This window comes from Myzus persicae, unplaced genomic scaffold (assembly GCF_001856785.1).
Source record: "Myzus persicae strain clone G006 unplaced genomic scaffold, MPER_G0061.0, whole genome shotgun sequence".
Classification (NCBI taxonomy): Eukaryota; Metazoa; Arthropoda; class Insecta; order Hemiptera; family Aphididae; genus Myzus; species Myzus persicae.
The window spans coordinates 278,167-301,273 of record NW_019103956.1 but is presented as its reverse complement, the minus strand read 5'-3'; the positions used below and the strand labels follow the sequence as shown (position 1 = coordinate 301,273).

The 23,107-nt window shown below is 27.2% G+C and overlaps 2 protein-coding genes across 5 annotated transcripts; both read left to right on the top strand.

The window, feature by feature from the left end:
* The first annotated feature begins 369 nt into the window (after positions 1-369).
* LOC111036894 (cytosolic endo-beta-N-acetylglucosaminidase) lies at positions 370-3,212 on the top strand. 3 transcript variants are annotated; one of them, XM_022319164.1, is made up of 3 exons: positions 370-1,087; positions 1,162-1,247; positions 1,310-3,212. In XM_022319164.1, exon 3 carries the CDS (start codon positions 1,312-1,314, stop codon positions 2,896-2,898), a length of 1,587 nt encoding a protein of 528 aa, XP_022174856.1. In that variant the 5' UTR covers positions 370-1,087; positions 1,162-1,247; positions 1,310-1,311; the 3' UTR covers positions 2,899-3,212. The 3 variants fall into 3 exon arrangements, with proteins under 3 accessions (XP_022174856.1, XP_022174855.1, XP_022174857.1); XM_022319163.1 differs by having other exon boundaries at positions 1,148-1,247; XM_022319165.1 differs by lacking the exon at positions 1,162-1,247.
* Positions 3,211-21,833, top strand: LOC111036893 (E3 ubiquitin-protein ligase NEDD4). 2 transcript variants are annotated; one of them, XM_022319161.1, is made up of 17 exons: positions 3,211-3,477; positions 13,284-13,357; positions 13,441-13,522; positions 14,116-14,154; positions 14,511-14,671; positions 14,753-14,900; positions 14,958-15,091; positions 15,332-15,452; positions 16,144-16,257; positions 16,410-16,731; positions 17,419-17,477; positions 17,541-17,606; positions 17,807-18,158; positions 18,237-18,477; positions 18,593-18,821; positions 20,477-20,646; positions 20,707-21,833. In XM_022319161.1, exons 1-17 carry the CDS (start codon positions 3,256-3,258, stop codon positions 20,807-20,809), a joined length of 2,637 nt encoding a protein of 878 aa, XP_022174853.1. In that variant the 5' UTR covers positions 3,211-3,255; the 3' UTR covers positions 20,810-21,833. The 2 variants fall into 2 exon arrangements, with proteins under 2 accessions (XP_022174853.1, XP_022174854.1); XM_022319162.1 differs by lacking the exon at positions 3,211-3,477 and adding an exon at positions 11,941-12,119.
* Positions 21,834-23,107: the final 1,274 nt, after the last annotated feature.

Sequence of the window (23,107 nt, the reverse complement as noted above, 5' to 3'; positions counted from 1 at the left end):
TCACTATTCTGTGCTATCACTTAGATCCCATGCGGTCATGCGGATGAAATTTGAGATCATATTATCAGAAGCGTGCTATCTAAATTCTAAGGTTAAAATCGAAAATATCCCTCTACCCGTTATTCAACATATTCTAGATACATACGACAACCATGGACTTTTTTTAAACTGGACATATTTAACAGTATTGAGTGTAATATGTTGTTTAACAAACACTGAACCACTGAATAAGTGAAATTTTGTCTTTTTTCATGACAACTAAAAATTTAGTTGAGTGATAACAGCATTACCAGTGGCGTAACAACACCTCACAGTGATGTAGGCCTTTTTGACGAAATATACAGTAATGTACCGTGTCTGATATGGTTTTTTTCGGTAGGGGCCTACAATATTTTAGGGTTAAGGTACAATTAGGTACTATCTGTTAAAATTTTTTATGTTTCGGGGGGGGGGGAATTAAGCCCTAAAACCCCTACTACTGGCTACGCCATTGCACTATATAACAGTCATCAGCTATATGGTGAAATAAATAATTCATTTTTGATTAAACCATCAAAGGCTGAACTGCGATCGTAAAGGTTGCTATTTTAACCCGTGTAGTATCTAAGTATTCCTTATTCACGTTTTTGGAAAATATATGTAATATTTATATATTTTTTTTTGTAAGACATTATAAATTGCACAGATAAGACTCGTACAATTACACATTTACACGTCAGTCGTCAAGACGTTCTTGAAATCATTGTTATTTGAAATTATGGCAAACAACTCTTCAATGGATAGTAACAACTGACGAGTTCCTAAAGTCTGGAAAATATATTATCCACCCTCACGGATAAATATATTAATCCGTGTCCACCCTGTATGGTTCTATCTCTTATCACTTTTCATATCCATCAAATTATGGCGCCAACATCAATAATATTGACTGTTGATAATACAATTATATTTTACCTCTGATAGGAGTAAAATTGGACTGAATGCCGAATAACGGATACTTAATACCTATGTATAAATAATTTAGGTCTATGCTTATAGCTCAATACTTGTTTCAATATCTTTTGTGTATCATCCATCGAGTATCCAAGTTAGTAGTTGTTACTTCATTACTTGTTACCTACTAGTTTTTATAAGTTCAAAGTTGTAGTTTTAAATTTATAGATATTCTATAGTTTAGTCACAGTTTTACAATACTAGAAGTCCAGTTATTCTTATTAATGTTATTTATTGTTAATTTATTTTGAATGGTAAGTTTTTGATTATTGGAAATTATTTTAAGATTTTTATATTGCATATATTGGTATTACAGAAATGGAAACTACTGAAGTATTGCCAATAAAATCTTTAGAAGAAGCATTATCGTGGAAGCCATTGTCTGAATCTCTTCCTGTTATACATTTGCAGGACCGTGCTAGTTATTCCATTAATGGCAGAGATTATAAATGTCATGAACGTTTCTTGACATCAAAAAGGTTGCATAATCAAGGCCTTCCAAAAACACTCATATGTCATGACATGCAAGGGGGTTATTTAAATGACAGATTTGTAAATGGAACAAAATCTAGTAACGAGTATACATTTTATAATTGGTCTGTTATAGATACATTTGTGTATTTTAGCCATCATTTTATCACTATACCACCAATTGGTTGGATAAATGCTGCTCATAAACACGGTGTTAAAGTTCTTGGAACATTAATTACAGAATGGACTGATGGAAACACTTTATGGTTACAAGTATTTAGTAATTTAGAAAAACGAGACAACTTAGTAGATAAGTTAGTGGAAATATGTAAATATTATAAATTTGATGGTTACCTTTTTAATGTTGAAAATGAATTAGAATCGGAAAACATTGAGAATATGATAGAAACAGTGAGCTTATTAAGAACAAAACTTAAGACTGTAATAACACATTCTGAAGTTATTTGGTATGATTCTGTAAGTATGGAAACTGGAAAACTTATTTGGCAAAATCAACTAAATAATCATAACAAATCAGCATTTCAAGCTTGTGATGGTATATTTCTCAACTATAATTGGAAAGAAGATGATCTTGTAAAATCTGTCGCTAATGCTGGAAGTAGGGTTATTGATGTGTATGTTGGAGTAGATGTATTTGGTAGGAATTGCATTGGAGGTCTTGATTCTTATAAATCATTAGAAATAATTAGAAAATATGACTTATCTGTCGCTATCTTTGCCCCTGGTTGGACCTATGAGACATTAAGTGATAAGGATAAATTCAATGCAGTGGAAGATACATTTTGGAGAAAACTTTATCCATTTTTGTATATTCACATTCCTTGTACTTTACCATTTTCTACATACTTTTGTCGAGGTTATGGATCAAAAAAAATTGAAAACTTTGTTTTGTCTTCTTTGGATGCTTGGTATGATTTATCAAAACTAAATTATCAACCGTCTGTTCCATTATGTTTACAAGATGGTAATTTTCCTTGTAATTCTTATGTTGATGGTGAAGCAATTATAGGCGGAGGTTGCTTAAGACTAAATGGTAACAATGAAAACACTTCTTACCATAGAATATTTGTTTGTCATTTTGAAGTTAAATCAACATTATACTTTGAAATAACTGTCAAAGCATTAAAGCCCTATGACTCCCACAAAATATTTTTGGGTGCATTAGATCCATATGGAATGCCATATAAAATGGAGTTTGGCATTCAGGGGGATAATAATATGTTTTTCAATAATTGTGATGACTACAGCTGTATTGTTCCTGACTCCAAAATATATAACTTGACATTAGAAAATGGATGGTTATTGCATAAATTAAAATGTGAAATGGTTGGGATAATAGTTGAGGTTGCTGTTGAAACTGAAGAACCCTTACTTATTGGACATCTGTTTATAAATGATGGCAATAGTTCATAAATAATAATGATTTTGTATATCTATCTATTAATTTATTTTTTGTTAGTGTTTGTTATGTCATATGAAAAATATTGTTCATCACTTAATTTATTTTGTTATTTTTTACTTACCTTATTGTCAAAATAAAATAAAAAATGAAATCATCAATATTAGTACTTTTAAGTTTTTACATACATACACAAAGATAAAACACTTTTAACCAATTGAAACGTTAAGATTAGATAGCTCATTTTATTATGTTAGATAAGCCTAATTGTTCAGTATTATAGGTGTCAATTTTTTGTTTTACATTAATAAAACAGTTGTGTTTTAATTATTTTCTTGTTTTTTTTTTTTTTTTTATATTAATTTGTAAAAATGAATAGCAATACTATATCGAGTACAACAACAAACTTTCTCCAAGTTCCCTCTGCTGATGAAGACGTGCCTCCATCAAGAAGGAGATTTGCCGGGATTATACCTATACGACGCCATTCAACAGGAAGTAGACATACTGGTACCTCCCATACTGGTACCTCCCCACAACCTAGAAGACCCACTAGAAAATCTACTATTATTCCACCTATTGGACTTACAACGGTAAACTTGTAGATGTACAAACATTTATTTTATTTTTAAATATTCTATGCAAATATTAATTAGGTATACCATAGCTGAAAATATTAAAGTATTTACTTTTTACGAGTTAAAATATTCCTAATCCAACATTATTTATTAATTTTAGTGTAAAGTAATAATAAAGTATGTAACACAATTTGAATTTAGATGCTATAATTTTTTAACATAAATGTAAATAATAATAACAAATAACAATGTAAATACATTACCTACTTACATTTTCATTATTCTTATGCCTGGTTACATGAACAATCACTAAAAAAATTTAACGAATCAATAGTAAGCTAATGATCCCTTAAACATAGTTTAGTGGCCCATGATTGGTCTATTTTAATTTTATTGGGCCCTTAAATTAATAATTTTTTCATGCCAAACGACATTAAACATGTAAATATTAGAAATGTCCATGACTATAGATGTCAATAGGTACTTACATGATAATTTAAAAATTGATAATTAAACCTGTATTTTGGTACCTAATTATTAAAATAATTTAACCAACTAATTTAAAAAAAATAGTAATATCCATCTGAAAGGGGTGTAGTTTCTGAACATAATGAAAATATTTTAGTTTATTATTATTTCTATTATTGTTGTTGTAACTACAGCCAAATACAATACTCAGGTATTATTTAAAATTATTTTGTACCTATGTATAAAAAAATATATAACTCTATTAAACCAATGGTTTGAACCGTTGGAGGTCTAGTGTGCAAGTTATCCACGTGTTAAAGATTATTGATCAAAAGCCTATTTAGTAGTCATTCGCATATTTAATTCAAGAATAAGTTTTTGATTAATCCATAATAGTCGATTTGAGATTTTCCCGAGTTCCGACTGTAAAAATATGGTTTGATAAGTGATGGTTCATCATAAAACCCTGGACCCTCATCTCATGGACCATTGGGCTGTTTATTATTGAGTATTATATTTTTACTTCTATACACGGTTAAAAATAAACCTTTATGTCTTTAATCGAGCTTCTACCGGTACCATTGTACCAACTATACCTACCTACATATGGTACACTATAATAATAAAATACTATTTTTAAATCTACGGTCAAGTTTCAATATAATCATGTATAATGAGGTAGGTTCACTGTTCAAGGGTTCAACTGGCCAACTTATCAGGTAGGCGTTTGTTTATATTGTGATATTTATCGAGCCAAAATTGACCTTTTTGATAATATGAAAATAATATGTTACAAACACAATGTTTTATCAATATGAAATTAACTTATATGAGAAAAAATAATTTGAGTAAGGTCAGCTGGTGCACACCAGTCAATAATACAGTGAAACAAAAAATCGCCACGACTGCAATAGTGCAATAGTGTAATAACCTGGCCGCCTGTTTCGCACTGCTTTGATGACTGATGTGCGCCCAACCTAATTTATAAAATATAATATAATTACGTATTATTTTAATTTTATCTAAAAACATGCTTAGAAAACACTTATAACTTTTTTAATTTTATAGGTATTTGGATAAATGTTATAATATATTGTAATCAAAATATTAAGATTGAGATTTTATAAATAAATCAATGCATGGTACGTATAACCGTATATCAGTATGGGTACAAGACAACTAATATTACTAAATAGTAAATACCTATTTAGAAATTATAGCCAATAAGTATTAAAAATACCAGGTATTATTAAAAAAATACTATTAATAAAAGCATAATAATATAACTCGTATTTACATAGTTTATTTTTTTGATATACATTTATTCTAAATCCTTTAATACCTACCACTAATACGCATAATGTACCTAGGTACTTAAAATCGTATATTAGATAAGTACGTATGTACGTCTATGGTCTAAGTTGCTATAATTTTTATTACCGATGTGATTGTGATAATCATAATTAGTTATGTATAATTAATCATATGTTTTCCAATAGGCAATAGCTATAACTGCTGTCTGCTTTACCTTTTAACTTATACTCGGATTTATACTTTAAAAAAATAATCAAAGCTCTGAATTACAAAAATTTAAATAATATAAAATGTATGAATATTATTATTAACTTAAAGTTATCAGCTTTATAATTTTAAAGTACCTATCATTATAATTAATACACAATAATATAACGCCTAATCGTTTAAAAACTATTTCTTGCATGTCATAACGCCATTACATACTTACCTGTAACACTATCATATTAACAATTTAAATTAAGATCTTGTGGAATTAATCGGTTTTTAAGAAAAGTAGGTATAAAATAAGTAAAAAGTAAAAATAGCACTACTATTTACCACGCCAAGTGTATAATTCTTAAATAAATTAATGTGTAGGTTAGGTGTATCTACAAACATAATTATGACATCCACTTGATGCGTCGTTCTCGGCGGAATCTAAAGGGAGATTGACAGTTCACCTTGTTGTATAAAGTTGAATATATTCAACTTGTAGGTATCGTGTGACAAGTATTTGTTACCTATGTATTAAACGTACGGAACACTACACAACACGACGAGGCGTGGACCCACCTTAAGTCGAAAAAAACCATATAACCAGAGGAACCGGCCATTGTTTTATAGGGTATAGGAGAAGTGTGTGAGCAATCTCTTCACTCTTATTTCTACTGGTAGGCTGTATAGGTACTTAGATTTTAAATCTGAAATTGGTTATTTTGGTACCTAATTTTGGAGATTTTAGACTATGTTAATGAAAGAATTGAGACCTGATTCATAGTGTTAAGTTTGTCGAAATTCAAATTCAGTTGGTAATTTTGAAGATTAGGTACCCCGAACAAAAATATCTCTCATACACACAGGACACAGCCGACTCAAGGTTATTTTCCAAGAATACCTGCATTTTTGTGCTTAAATAATTTATTGAAATTCTTAGTTTTGAGATTTGTATGTTATAATATTAATTATATATTGTGTAATATATTATAGGTACTCAATGGTAATACGGTTTATAGTATTTAATATTTATCAACGGTAATAGTTAAGAATTAAGGACTATAAAGCTAACTCGTGGCTCCACCAGCAAAACCTTTCAAGGCCTCTGCATACTGTATAGTGCCCGTATTTCGATTTAATCCCCCTATCAGAATGGTCAAGATTTACGATTGCTGCCCGGGCCTCTAGCTTTTTTTTTAACCAAAATACATTATGTCTCGATAAATAATTTAGCTGTATAAAATATTATGAGCACAAAAATACGAATTGATTAAAATAGTTAACTTATTAGTAACAAATCAACAAAAAACAGGGTCGTATTTAGTGATTTTTTGCTCCCGGGCACAACATTTATTGCACCCCTTTTCAACATAATATTTTTTTTTTAATATCATAGAAGTGGTGGCTAATTTTTTTTCTCTGGGGGCTATAAAATAAATTCCTTTTCTAGGTTTTCCTTTCTCATTGACAATTTAATTTGCAGTTCATTTTTAGCATTTTTAACTAGGTAACTATGAATTCCCTATTTATATTTTTTGGAAAATTATAGGTTTCCATAGTGTTCCTACGCATCACTCTAGCGTTGATCCCGTAGGTAGGTACTATAAACTACTGCTACATAGTCAAAAAGATGTACATTTTCAATTTTAGAAAATAATGCGATCGGTAAAAGTAAATTTGTTACATTCTTCCAGTTTCCAATTGGGAATTTACAAGGAAATTCGTATATCTACAAGTAATTTTTGAGTTATTTAACTTTATGTTCTAACGATAAAAGGTTCATAAGTAATAGGTTTATAAGACATGGGGGCCATGGTTATTTTACAATTTTAGTCATTGATATTACTCTATCAATATTAATAATTTGTTAAAATGGCCCAAGTATAGGTAATAATAAATAAATACTAGGTAGATTCAATTTTACGATCTTATGTTTTTGTGAAGGAAACCTTTTTAAGAACTATTAGCCTTACTATGAAGATAAAAAATAATAACTAAGAAAGTAAGAAAACAGTCCACTGTTTTGAAAATTATCCACTGAATAATTTACAGTAAAAAAGGGGATACTCATTTGAGAAAAGAAGCTTATTTTATCATCACAGGACATTCCTTAAGAAGTTAAGTAATACAAAATAACCCAACAATTTTAAAATATGGTCTGAGTATATTAAAAAATTAAAAAAATTATATTATAATATAAATATAAATATTATTAAATATAATTATTTATAATTAAAAAATTCAGAATTTGAATAAATCCATTATTGAAGGAAAAAATATGGATGAGCATGCTTGGTGAATAACTTATACATTTTTATATTTTCTTAATATCAAATTATACTGACATTTAACGTTTTATAAAAAGAATTTAAATTTTAAGTTTAAAAAAACAACAGAGGACCAAACGAAAAATCAAAATCTTAAAGTTAACATAGATGATTCATCCGTGATTCATATGGTTTACGTACATACATAGAAATTAATTGTTGTTAGAAACGTATTAAAATTAAAAACTTAATAACAACAATCCACTTTACATATTCATAGGAAACGTTCTGTTTGTGACCTATTGTCGTATTACATGTAATTAACTTAACTCATAATTTACGGTGCAAGTGACATGTCCAAATCATTGAAAACTTAATTGTGACAAGCTAAAATTAAATATATTATAATATTATATAGATATATTTAAAGACATTTTATTTGTATAGTACTATTTTTATATTTCTATACACAACAAGTTCTAAACACGTCAAAACTAATACGTTATTTTATAGAAATTACTTTTTAAGTAATTTTCATTACATTTTTGTAACTTGGAAATAATTCTAATAAAATTATTTGTAACATTGTAACGCGTTACAAACACTGCAGTAACTTAACGATACCAGCCTTAACTGCAATTCACCCCTCATATTGTAGTTAGATGGTAGAAATGGAAAACTTACTAAAATTCTACGCCTCTAGATTTAAGATAATATTCAAAAACAGCTTTAGTTTCAGATTCTGAGCGGAGGGATAAATGTATTGATTTTATAATGATGAGTGTTTTTTTGTGTTTACGATAAGTAGTCAAAATAATGCTTCAATTTTCAACTTCAGTATCTTTTCTTGTGGGAAAGTGACTTAAGTAAGTGTATTTGTGATGTCAAAATTTAAAATTCTCAATAGTTTTCAAAAGCGCTGATGGGAAGGAAAAAAAGAAATTAGAGGAAAACAGAAATTTTTACAAAAAAATCAGTTTTGATAAAATCGATTTTGGTTTTTGGTGTAACCTGAAAACAAATAACCGTAGATACATGAAATTTTCAATGAAAGTATATATTAGCATTTTCCATACGATATTTATTTAAAAAATATTTTTACATTCGTTGAGCTATTTATAGGCATATGAAATTTTCAATTATTAGTAGTTATTTTAAAGTTAATATGTCGATAAAAAAATTTTGGTCCATCAAAAAACTTGAAAATATAACAAGGTTTATCGTAACTCGGAAGTTGTTAGGTGTGGAAATTGAAAAAAAAAGTTGAGCTTAAATCCGCAATATTTTTTTATAAACGTCTGGATTTCAAATTAGACTATAAAGTATAAAGCACTTAAAAATCACGAATATTTGCAAATTATTTTGAGTTGTTAATTCATACATTTTTTTCTTTTTAAATCTAATATAGTAATATAATTGAAAATTAATACTAATATCATAAATATCTAATAGATTCCTCATAAGTTCGTCTACCTTTATCAAAAAAAAAAAGTCTACTGTAGAAAATCAAATTACATTTTTATGAGCATTTGAAGTTCAACATTTTACAACATTGGATATTCACCCGATTTATCGTAGAACAATTTTTCTATTGAACATTTAAAACAATAAGGTTCCAGGGTAAGTAGGTTATGCTGTAACCTGAAAATCTAAAAATTATATAAACAGTTTTTTTATAATTATTTCATGTTCAAATGTTTATTGAATTACATATTAACCAAGAATAATGATTTAAGTAATTTTGTTGCAACATAAAAATGTTATTCGTGGTTACTTGAAACTTTGAAAGTATATTATTATATTTTATACACACAATGACTTTTCAAACGTAATTTTTTTGGCAAAAAATAATTTAACCTACACTATTTCTTAATAGTGTAATAAATTACTTTAATCACAATAATATCCTCATTCTTCAAATATACTAAATTTCTTAGTAATGTTATTGGCTGACAGGCCGTCTTCGCTCGGAATCGTTTTTGGATACAATGATTTTATATCATCGAATTCAAATTTGGTGTGAAAAGTGTGAAAAATCGGTTTCTCAGCTTGAACTATTGCCTGAGTGATTCTATCTCGCGCAAAACAGTTTTTGATATTTTGCACTTATGTAAAACAGAGACTACACATGCGACTGCGTCGTCCTCTTAATGAATGTATATAAATGTGTACCGGATATCTACTAATTAAATTGTTATATTTTTTTTGCTGCAAGAGCCTTTGGTGGTTACCCTATAACTTTTCTGTTATAATATAATACATTAATATAAATTATTATCCTGTGAGGCTGTGAATAAGGCTGTGAATATGCAATATTATAACCATTGTTAATTGTTATGAACAATATTTGATATTTGACAAATTAAGGAAGATAATGAACTGTGACAAGTTAAGTTAATTCAAAGTTAAGATGGAAAATAAATTTAACTGATTTCAGTTAAAAACATTTTTTATCCACAATACTTTCAAATCACAAAGTGCCTAGTATTTTGATTTACTCGAACATTTAGCTGTGGAAACATCAGAATATGATGATATTATATTATTAGAAAATAAATGACCAAAATCGAAAATGGGTCAACGAGTGAGTGTATTGTCCGTTAGTTCAGCGTGATAAGGAAATAAAATAAACTTCACTGCCCAATAATCATAATTATTATGGTTATAAAAAGTTAAGTGCCAGCATTACAAATCTTAACTGAATAAGTATAAATAACTAATAAGTTAAAATCAAATTAGTTTACTAGTTAAGAAAAAGTCTATAAAAAAATAACTTTTTTACTTTAATTTTTAGACAAGTAAATTCCCACCTTCGTAAATAGAATATATTTTAAGTCTGTGGCTTGAAGAAAAAAATAACTCAACGTGATCATACTAATATTGCTTTCAGCATTGTATATTTGTATTGTATTAACCCATAACTTACTTCATAACATGAAGCAAACTTAACTCGTTATGTACCTACCCAACTTATTTAAAAGCAACTTTAACTTATAAGCTCGTTAATGCCCAGCTTCGTTTTATTGTGTGACAATTCGAATAAAATACATTTTTTTGGTACCTAAATATCATTAAATAATAACAAAACTGTAGGGGCCCTCGGAAACAGACTGCAGAACACTCAGCCACACTAAATCCGGTCATGAATATCAGAATATAACATATTAATAGTCTACAGAGTGATCCCACAAGTATATGCTCACACCCTTTTTTCTTTGATACTAATAATAACTAATGAAGTTATTCAAAATCTGATTTTTTGAATCTTCAAATATACTCAGAGACCATATTTTCGCATTCTTGAGATTTTTTGTACCACTTAGGGAGTGTCTTGTGGCGATACAAACTTTTATTTTTCAAATGAGAACCCCCCTTTTTCACTGTAAATTATTTAACGGGGAATTTTTTTGAGAATTTTGATGTATCGAAATCAAAATTCGAACTAGTAGTTTTCTAGTTATCAAACATTATGTGAGCAAAGAAATAAGGATAATAGTTTATACTGTTTATAGTAATGAATATTATGCTTACACAGTTGTTATACACATAACATATTTACATAAAGTAATGTATAATTTAATATTTATTTTGTCAAACACTTAGGTTTACTGCTTACAAATTACAATCAATTATTCAATTTCAATTACATACATTGTACGATCTTTGTACTTATATAATATTATAATAGAGCGCCCATGGCCCGGGTTATAACCATGGACCATTATCCTTTGCACAAAATGTCTTATAACTGGTGAACTACTCGTTAGTATTTTGATTTCGATACAACGAAATTCTTAAAAAATGTATCTACTTAATAATTTACAGTACAAAAGTGGGGTTTTCATTTGAAAAGTAAAAGTCCTTGTCGCCACAGGACACTCCGTAAATGGTACAGAAAATTTCAAAAATGTGAAAATATATGGTCTTTGAGTATATTTAAAGATTCCAAAAATTAGATTTTGAATAACTTTATCATAAGAGAAAAAAAGGGGAGCATACTTTGTGGACCATCCTGTATAATATATTTAATATAGAATAATTCTCTTTTTGTGATTATTTCTGTGCAAGGTTCAACCTTACTACCTTAGCAGACGGACATAGATACTAGACAAATTAATAATGAATAATATACAATATTTTGAGTTGATGATTTGAAAAGACTGGAAAACATATGGTGACCCTCGTCCAATGGTCATTGTCCAGTGTTTTTTTTTTATATCAGTCTATCAATTTTACTTTACTCTTTAATTTGTCACATATTCACATATTTCCGTAAAATATAATAGTCGTAGGATAATAGTTGTTAATTGCAAATATGCGTCGATGTATCAATAACAATTTACGACAGTGATTTTAGTGCGATCTTAAAATATTAGGTTGTACCAATATTGGAAAATGGAATCAACACTAACCGTGAGTTTTTTTTCATTAAAAAAAATATTATTTTAATGTATACAACTAGGTATACATTATTTAAAATCTATTAGTCATCAATCATTACATTTATCTACCGCCCTCTGAATAAAATGTATTCAGGTATTAAAAAAAAATTCATCCAAATCATAACACTGCTTACTTTATATTCATTTAAAATTTAAATATCTACATGATATATAGAAGTATTAAATTGATCAGTCAGAAGTATATGCTTAACAAAACAGATTAATGTTTATAAATAATATATAATATTACCTATATTTGTTTCATTTAAAGGCATTTAAGTAATCTATTTTATCTATTCTATTTGTCATTGTAATTTCAAATTAATTACATTAGATATATTTGTTTAGGAGGGAAATATAAAATACCTATTACACACATATCGTGGATGGTGGACATTCTGTTCAAAGGGAGAAAATCACTCTTGCTACATTTTACATGTTGTCTTTTAGATGTATTAAATCACTATTACTTGGTGATTTGGATATAACTTAATTTAATCAATGTTGACTAACAAAATATGAGTTTTAAAGATAATATTTTTGATAATGATGAATGTCATACAGTAAGCAGTTATTAAAAGAATAAAACCTAGTGAATTTTATTTCAATATTCAAAAGTTACAATATACAAACATTTAAGTACCTATATACCTAATACTATAAATGTGATGATAAATATATTTATATAAATCAAATCGCTAGAAAACCCCACTAAAAACTAGTATGTTGGGTCTGGAATCTACCTTCACTACTTAGCACATGTCGAAGAATTGTTTTTGATCTGTGGTTCTAAATATTTGTTTATTTATTTTTGCATTATATAATATTCATTTCAATTTTTAGAATTAATATTAATATACCTATTATTTAATCAACATTATGAAGATTTTAAGTGGTTAACTTTCTTGTATGTTTGCAAGAGTTAGTTGCTTGACTACCCACATGTTATTTCCACCAAATATATTGAATGGTTGACATGATTCTTATTGTAAATCTAGAGTCTATACTAATTACTTACGATTTTAAGCATTATGTTATACAGTGTATTCACGAGGCTAAATAAAAATATTTGCTATTAATGCAAATATTGAGTATGAGTATTTAAATATTTAACAATGAATTACCTTTGTTTTAGAATCAAGATCCGCTACTGAGATTAAGAGTGGTTGCTGGTCATTCACTTGCAAAGAAAGATATATTTGGTGCAAGGTAAATTATATATTTTGACCTTTATATTTGTTAAATTCAATAGTATCTATGTTTACTTAAATTATAACTATACATTTTTTTAGTGATCCTTATGTAAAAATTGAATTGAACACTATTGTTGGAAATGTTGCAATAGACTCAGTTTTAACTAAAACTAAAAAGAAGGTAAATATTATATTATATGTGTTATATGTATAACGATTGCATAAAATATTATTAATCTAAACATTAAAATAAAATAAATTAAGATTTAAGATCTAGGGTAGGTAAGTTTCTGTTGAATTTTCTAGAAATTCTAACCCATCTAGTTCAAGTAATTGTATTGAAATAAAATATCTAAGTTGCTATAATTTGATAAAATTGTAATACATTTTAATTTATAGTAGTGGCACACAAAGGTTTCTTTTTATTAGATTTTAACATTTTACCATTTATATGTATTTTATAATGGGTACACTCAAAATTGAATAATTTTTATAACTAATAACCGAGTGTAAGAGTAAGTCTTGAACTGTTTATTTTATCTAGGTAGGTTTTTTGGAAATAGGAAAAAGAGAATTAGGAGATGGATCTTTTTAATTTTAGATTTCTCTAAACTCTTTTTAAAAGTTTGTAGTAGTAGGGGCATTTTATGATTTTTAAAGTTAGATTTATAGAAGTTATATTAATTTATTTTGTACTAAACTGGTTTAGTTGTTTTACATTTTATTTTATTAGTAAGACATATTTTGAAAAAATACATGTATTTTTATTTTCAGACCTTAAATCCAGTTTGGAATGAAGAGTTTGTGTTTCGGGTAAGTAAATTATTGTATTTATAAGCATAAAAATAAAAAGAGGTTAACTATCGACACTTATTGAGGAAGTAAATGTACATAATATATGTATTAATTTTGTATTTTAACATAGTATTAAATAAACTTTTTATCAAGATATGTATGGGTCGATTAAAAAAATAATAAATTAAAGTCAGGAGTCTGTGTTCTAGAAATGTTTGATCCCCTGATCTAAAGTATTGAAGTGTATGACATTAAAAATATTTAAAATAGTATTCAAACCTTTCATGTGTCATTGTTGTTTTTTATTTTAAATGACAACTAGTTAACATTTGTATAAAATAGAAGTTGATAGAATCTAACTTAACATATTTCAGGTCCGTCCTCATGAACATAAATTAGTCCTGCAAGTATTTGATGAAAATCGTCTCACAAGAGATGATTTTCTAGGAATGGTTGAGGTACCATTGAATAATGTTCCAAAAGAAATTATTGGCAGAAATATATTCAGTCTTCAATATTTATTAAAACCTAGAAGGTTTGATAAGTTTAACTTAATTAATTGAATTTTAATCTAAACCTTTATTGCTGAATTTATACATTTATTACAATTTTTTAGTGCAAGATCAAGAGTAAAGGGTTATCTTGAGTTATATCTGGCTTACGTTCCAGAACATGAACCCGGAACTTCTGGTCGCCTTTCTGCAGATGGCGAATGGCAAATGATTGAAAATGCTGAAGTTTTAAACATTTCTCATACACCTTCTGTAAGAAATTAATTGAATGTATTTATGTTCTATCAATAATTACATATATTTTATTAGTCTTATACACCAAATGTTATTGAGCCACAAGGGGTGTTACCTTCTGGTTGGGAAGAACGACAAGATGCTAATGGGAGAACTTATTACGTAAATCATTTGGCTAGATCTACTCAGTGGGAAAGACCAACAATAACGTGAGTTTAATATTGACAATATTTTGTGTATAGAATTTTAGTTTGCTTGATGATGAGAGGGGGAGGTGGAGTTACATAATAGCAGTTTTCTCACTTCCAGAGTTTAATAAAAATAATTTATGTTTTGTGGTTTATTTCTATATTCAGTGTTATAAATATTGTAAAAATATATTTTTTCAGCCAGTGTTTATAAATAATAAATAATAATGATATGTAGTTAACTTTGTTTTATTATTTTAGGGATTTACCTGATGCAAATACAATTCAAAACTTGGCATTAGCAGCTACAGAATTTGAAAGAAGATATCATATCAGTGTAGATACTCCAGAAACTGATAAAGGTGATCCTACTCGGAAAAAGGTAAAAGTCATTATCGAGGTCATTATTTACAATTTATTTCTATTTTTAAGTAGCATGATACCTCATCTATATTTCTTCAATGTGAATATAAAAATTATTGTACAAATTAATACATAATATTGAGTGTAGGTGGTTTGGAACTCATCTTACTTATGCTCAATATAGTAATGCATACTATTATTAAAAACTTCTAAATCTCACTTGCTGCTGCAATTTCTTTAAAAACTTTATTGCTGTTTTCACCAATTGATATTTATTCTTTACTTATATAGAAAGTATTTAGAATAGAAACAACTTGTTTGATTATCTTCTGCAGAAAAATTCTGATATTTTACTAAATTTTAGGATCTATTTTACTTTTTTAAATGTTAAAAGAATTAATGTTTCATTTGATTTAGAAGAAAATATATAGGTACTTACCCCAAGTATTAAAATAATTAAAATCATTAGTAGCTCTTAACAAACAATTCAAAAACTAAATTTACACAATTCTGATTAAAACATACATGATAGTTGTTTAAATGATCTTAAATCAACACATGCATGTATATATTAATATTATTAATTATAATTAATACAAAAATAATTTATTTTTTAAATTTGTATTATTACAATTTGTAATAGTATATTTTAACTGTCTATTTAAAATGCATGCTATTATGTTGCCATTGTATATATTGCATGTTAAAAGGCTGTTCAAAGTGATGCAGATGATGAGAGTGATGAAGGATATGAAGAGTCAGATCCACTTACTAACATTGATCGTCGGCTTTCCAGTATATCAGCAACAGCTGATCAGAATCAGGTATGCCTGATGTATGGTTGTATTTCCATATTAATTGAACACTTGAAGAAATAATACTTTGTTTGCATTCTATATGCAATTATATTCTACTAAATTTATTTAGATTTATATAATTATTTAAAGATAAAACTATGATTGCATTAATGTTTCAGAGTGATCAGGTCGATTCAAATGAACAAAGTAGTACCACTGTAGTCCAAGACGATATTCCTGAAGGATCTGATGGTCTACCAAAAGGATGGTCTATGCAAGTCGCTCCCAATGGTCGAACTTTTTTTATTGATCATAATACAAGAGCTACAACTTGGGTTGATCCTAGAACAGGTAGAGCAAGTTCTATGCCTAATCAAAGCCAACCACCAGCAGCTGATCGTGTTGTATCTACATCAGCTTACAATGATGAATTGGAACCTTTACCAGAAGGATGGGAAGAAAGAGTTCACGCAGATGGACGAATATTTTTTATTGATCATAGTAAGACTAGTATTATTAAAATTGTAAATTAAAAATTGATTTCTGATTAAGATAAGGAATATTAAGGGGTTTACAAGATTCCTTTATTGTTGTGTAAGCAAACATGTTTGTGGTAAAAGTGTTTCAAATACTTCTATTAATCCACTGTTCTTTGTTAAGCTAATTTTTCAATTTTCTTGTTGCTCCAAACGTTATGAAGATTATTAAAGATTTTTAAATTTGAGTATAATATATATACATAGAATTTTTGAATACAATGATTTTGCCTTAATATTATGTGCGATAATATGAGATTTATTATATTATATTAATATATTTTTATAAAAATAGGTTAGTGTATTTTCTCAATTCAGTTAGATTGGTAAAGTTGTTTTAAAAATATGATGCTTTTTAATCATAATTAGGCTAGAAACTTATTGTACAAACTTCTAAAATGTATGGCTTCATGTTTTATAAGTAAGCATTAAAAACTTATAGGTAGTAAATAATTTATTAATATTTTTTGGCTCACCTATTTTTAAATAATGGAAAAAGTGTATTTGCGTGTAATTTGTAGATCATTTACAGTTGTTCATCAATTACATAGACTCAGACGTTTTTGTATAAATATTTAAAATGGGCGAGTTATTAATTTTAATTTATAATAGTTTGTAAATGATACTAATTAATTTTAATATTTATACTTAGATACAAGAACAACTCAATGGGAAGATCCTAGATTAAATAATCCCAAGATTGCTGGTCCTGTAAGTTTGATATTTTATTACATATAATTTAAACAAATATTTATAAACAATTTCTATTTTTAGGCGTTACCTTATTCTCGAGATTATAAGAGGAAGTATGAGTCTCTCAAAACAAGACTGAGTAAAATGGTAAGTTTAATACAACAAATTTATTTATATCTTAGCTGTATTTTACCATTTTAATTAATATCTTGAATTTTTTTATAAGCTCAGTACTTTTTTATTGTTTCTCTTGACTTTAAGATATCAATAATAATAATATAATCATTAATATGTATATATATATATGTATATTTTTTTTTTTTATTAATCCGTACATTAATTGTTAGGCTCATGGACCCCCTGCTAAAATGGAGATTAAAGTACGACGATCAAATATACTTGAAGACTCATTCCGAATTATTAATTCTATGCATCCAGATAAATTAAGAGCAAAATTATGGGTTGAATTTGAACAAGAAGTTGGTCTTGATTATGGAGGTTTAGCTAGGGAATGGTTTTTCCTGCTGTCTAAAGAGATGTTTAATCCATATTATGGCCTTTTTGAATACTCTGCAATGGATAATTATACACTACAAATTAATGCTATGTCAGGATTATGTAATGAAGAGCATCTTCATTATTTTAAATTTATTGGAACTGTAGCTGGTATGGCTGTTTATCATGGCAAACTATTAGATGGTAATTATTACTTAGATGAATTTGTTTTAAATATATGATATGTAAAATAAATATCTATACATTCATTTATTTCTGTAGCATTCTTCATTCGGCCTTTTTATAAAATGATGCTGGAAAAGCCCATTGAATTGAAAGATATGGAAAGCGTAGATTCAGAGTACTATAATTCACTTTTATGGATTAAAGAAAATGACCCTTCTGAATTAGATTTAACATTTTCGCTTGATGAGGATAGTCTGGGTCATACATCTCACAGAGAATTGAAACCTGATGGTGCAAATATTCACCTAACACAAGAAAATAAAGATGAATATATAAGGTAAGTTTATGTAAAATATTGATCAATTAAGAATGAATGATATATAATATAATCTATACATAACATTTATTCAAATCTATGAAACATTGATGTATAATTTGTTTATTAAATTTAGTTTAGTGATTCAATGGAGATTTGTATCCCGTATACAAGAACAAATGAATGCTTTTCTACAGGGTTTTGGTTCCATAGTACCTTTAAGTTATATTAAAATATTTGATGAAAATGAAATGGAACTTTTGATGTGTGGTATTCAAAATATTGATGTTAAAGACTGGAAAGAAAATACTCATTACAAAGGAGATTATTCACCCAACAATATTGTTATTCAATGGTTTTGGAGAGTATGTACATTTAATACTATTATACATTTACGTTAAGTTATATATTTTTACGGGATCCTATAATCAAAAGAAAATATTACATATTATAAATATTGAAATATCAAAGAAAAAGGGTCTTCATTTGCAAATTTCATAATGATGAATAGGAGAGTTTGAGAAAAATATAAGAGAAAAAACAAGAATAGGTGAATTACTTGTAGCCACCTGAGCAGGAACTTTTATAAATAAACTTCATCTATTTATTAAACATAATTAGATATAAGATTATAAAAGAAAGAATGAAGAGAGACCGTGAGAGAAGTGTGTCGCGGTCTATGAGAAACGCTATCTTAGAACAACTGTTTTATGGTGCTATTGATCCGAATTTCAAATACTGCAAGTTTTAAAAATCTTCTTTGGATATGCTCTATCAATAGGAAGTGAAGGGTCCCATGACACCATATTCCAGAATGAAAAAGTATTACTATTCTCTCATAAAATGTAAATCACCATAATACTTATAAGATAATTAAAATATTTTGTACCTAATATTTTTTTAACCTGAACAAGTCATTTTGGAGATAGCCTATCTGAAATTCATTAGATTTTTTTTATTATTATTATTATTAGTTGCTTTGGTGACATCATTTTTATGATGAATGTCTATTTTAAAATATAATATATAATCCTAAACACACAAAGGTATTTTTTTAATTCTTTGCAATTCTAAAAACATGTTCATGATGTAATGTCTTTCCCAGCGAGGGATTAAGATGGCTTGTTGCTAGTGATTGTTTTTGTTTGTGTTGATCCATTGTTATTGAAGAATAACATTTAATCAACATAATATTTACTATTTTGTTAAAATAGTAGTTCTTTAAACTTTTTCCCAATAATTTGGTTTATGACCATTTAGACAACTATTTCATTTTCTTAAAAGATTTAATAAATAACAAATTTTAGTAAGTTCGGTTCTCCTTAAAATTATTTTTTCTCATGTGACAGTGTAATACAAGTCCATACTTAAAATGTTATGAGATTGGCTTTCATATCTTTTGTTTTACAATTCTTTCTGAGCCTTACTATTACAACTGTTGTAATTAATATTATATGACCAAGAAGAATAATCTACTTTCAGTTGTATTGTTACTTCGTTGCACTAAAACATTATTTGTTTATATTTCTATCATTTTATTAGTGCTAAATATAGTGACATGAATAAAGGAGGGGGAGTGTTAAAAAAGTTTTTATATAACTCCTCTTATTGAAAATATCTGTGTTTACCACTGGCTAAGAACAGATTATATTATGTAAGCTGATATTGCACTATCTGCTTGGGGTGGCCAATCTGTGAGAATGTCAATAACCCCCTTGCACAGGGGTATATTAAGAAATAAAGTATGCAATGCAAAAATAGAAAAAAATTTAAATTAGTATGTATTTATTTAAATAATGTAGACGAGGAAAGACATGGGTCCCCTGAAATACTCTTTAAATATGTCCTCATTTTTTTTTATGTAATATTTTGAAATGTTTTTTATAATGTCATTTACTATAATACCAGAAGCCAAAAAACTGTTGTAACCGGTAGGTAATATACATGTATATTGTTTGTGTAGTCAAATGTTTAATATTGTGAATCAATGTATTATAAATTATTTATACATTTGTTATAGGGCGTCTTATCATTTAATAATGAAATGAGATCAAGACTTTTGCAGTTTGTTACGGGCACATCTAGAGTTCCAATGAATGGATTCAAAGAGTTGTATGGAAGTAATGGACCACAATTGTTTACAATTGAAAGATGGGGCACCAAAGAAAATTATCCTAGGGCACACACTTGGTAAGAATTCAAATTATTCATTATATTTGCTTTAAGTTAAATTAATTTTTTTGTATATAGTTTTAATAGGTTGGATCTTCCACCATATGAAAGCTATCATGAATTGAGAAACAAATTAATTAAAGCAATTGAAGGCTCACAAGGTTTTGCTGGAGTGGATTAATGTGAATTCTGAATATTATATACAAATTACAGAAGTTACCTTCTACCAAATGCAAATCTATGTTAAAATAACATTACCCCTCCAATGATCACATGTGATATGACTATAACACTAGAGATAAATATAAAAATATAAAATAATAATCATTCCAAAATGTAATATTAAAGGATTGTAATTAAGATGTTAGTATTATGATTTTATATAACTGTTAGAACAACATTTTTAAGTCGCTTATTAGCAATGGCAATATATTTTTATAGAACATTTTTTTAAATTATTATTGGGTTGAATTCATCATCAGGGTAGTTTAGAATAGCTATCTGTTGAATTTTTAAAGTGTGTATACATTTATAATTATTCATATATATGTGACATACAAGTTAGTATCACCAGTTTAATTATAAAGACTTATTTGCTAATAAAATCATAAATTCTGTTATATCATATTTTTACGATGTGCAATTTAAAAAAAATCATTATATTTCTGTATACAATATACCTAATTATTTTTATTTATTGTATAACTAAAAAAAAATTATAACATATTTTTGATTGTTGATTTATTACTGATTGGAATTTAGATGGAGGATCTGAACTTCTTGGCCTATACATTTTATATTCGTTTTCTCAGATTAGAGTTATGAATTTTAATCGAACATATTTTAAAATATTTAATATTAAGCCAAAGAAATGCAAACATTAAACAGAAATTGTCATTCATAAATAATGTAACAGTTTTCAAATGACAACTATTGATTTGAGAGATAAGTGTGTATTAGTAGAATACAAAACTAGTCATTGGGACAATTTGCATTTTGCTGATACAACTATTTGAAACTTATAACTTATCGTGTAATCTAATAACAGTATTCAAACTTAGTAACTTGTGTACCTCATATAGAAATTGTTAGTTGCATTGTATGGATGTTATATCATATTTTTCAATTTTTATTATAACTATAATTTTTTTTTTAAATTATGACGTACATGCAAGTTTAAAAATTTCAGTGATCCTACATTTTTAAATATGTAATAGTGTTTTATAAAATTATTGTTATTATTTGTATTTTTTTTTTTTTTGAAGTATTTTTATACTTCATATTTATTTTATTATAATTATTTTTTATTTTTTTGAATGAAATTATTGTTTTTATAAATAATATACATTTATGGTGTCACAATTATATTTTGTGCCTTGTGACTAGATTGATACCTTATTGTTGTTGAATAATTAATTGTACTTAAAAAAAATATTATTTTCACAATATACACAACACTGGTGTGAACCAAATTTATTAATTTTTTATAAATAGTACCAAACTACAGAAATTGCACTGACAGTCTTACATATAAACTTAAATTCTTACTGTTCGTACAGATAATATTGAATGTTATTTACGAAGTGACAGAAATTTCAATTATGCTCACATAATATATTTTATACACCTAATATGTATTATATTTTTATTATTATTGAAGTTAATAATGTATAAATATACACGTAAAAAGACCTAATCAAATATTATGTTTGTTTTGTTTTTGAAAAAATGTACAAAACTCAATTGTTTTATCATTGTCATCCTTCATACTCAATGTATCCATTTTCGCTGGTGAAAAAATAAATCTTTTCATTAAATTACTTATTGTTCTAGTTTTAGTATATAATCATCAAATTAAAATTTTCTCAATTGATCTGAATAGTATAGGTTTAGCTAATAAAAATAAATTGATCCATAATTACAGTATACTCAAATCGATACATTAGTTTTGTTCAAAATTTTAAATATGTAGTTTAATATTACTCAGGACACTTGAGTAAGCACAGGATGTTCTCTATAATTCTATACAAATGTAGGTACACTTGTATGTGGTCTATCTCTTTTTAATTCGAATATCATATGCTAATCGTAACGTTTTATATTTTAGTTATTAGAGACATATTATTGTTTTATTCTCTATATCTTAATGTCTCTTAAAATAGATTCAAAAGTATCTTCCGCATTTCTTCGACACCACCATTCTCTAGTTAGATATGATTGCGCTGACTATTGGCATAGAACAATAGGTAGTGGGCATAGTTCTATAGGTAGTGAATAGAGATGCTCAATGCAATTTTATGACAATTCTTAACTTCGGGGTTCCCATAAAACTTTTGATTAGTTAAACGTGAATATCTGTATCATTCAACAAATTCCTACAATTTCGAGAAATATTTCAGTCTTATTCTCAAGCCGTTCATTTGAATGGATTTAATTTTTCTCAGCAGTTTCATGTAATGTTTGCTTATCTTTTTTTTTC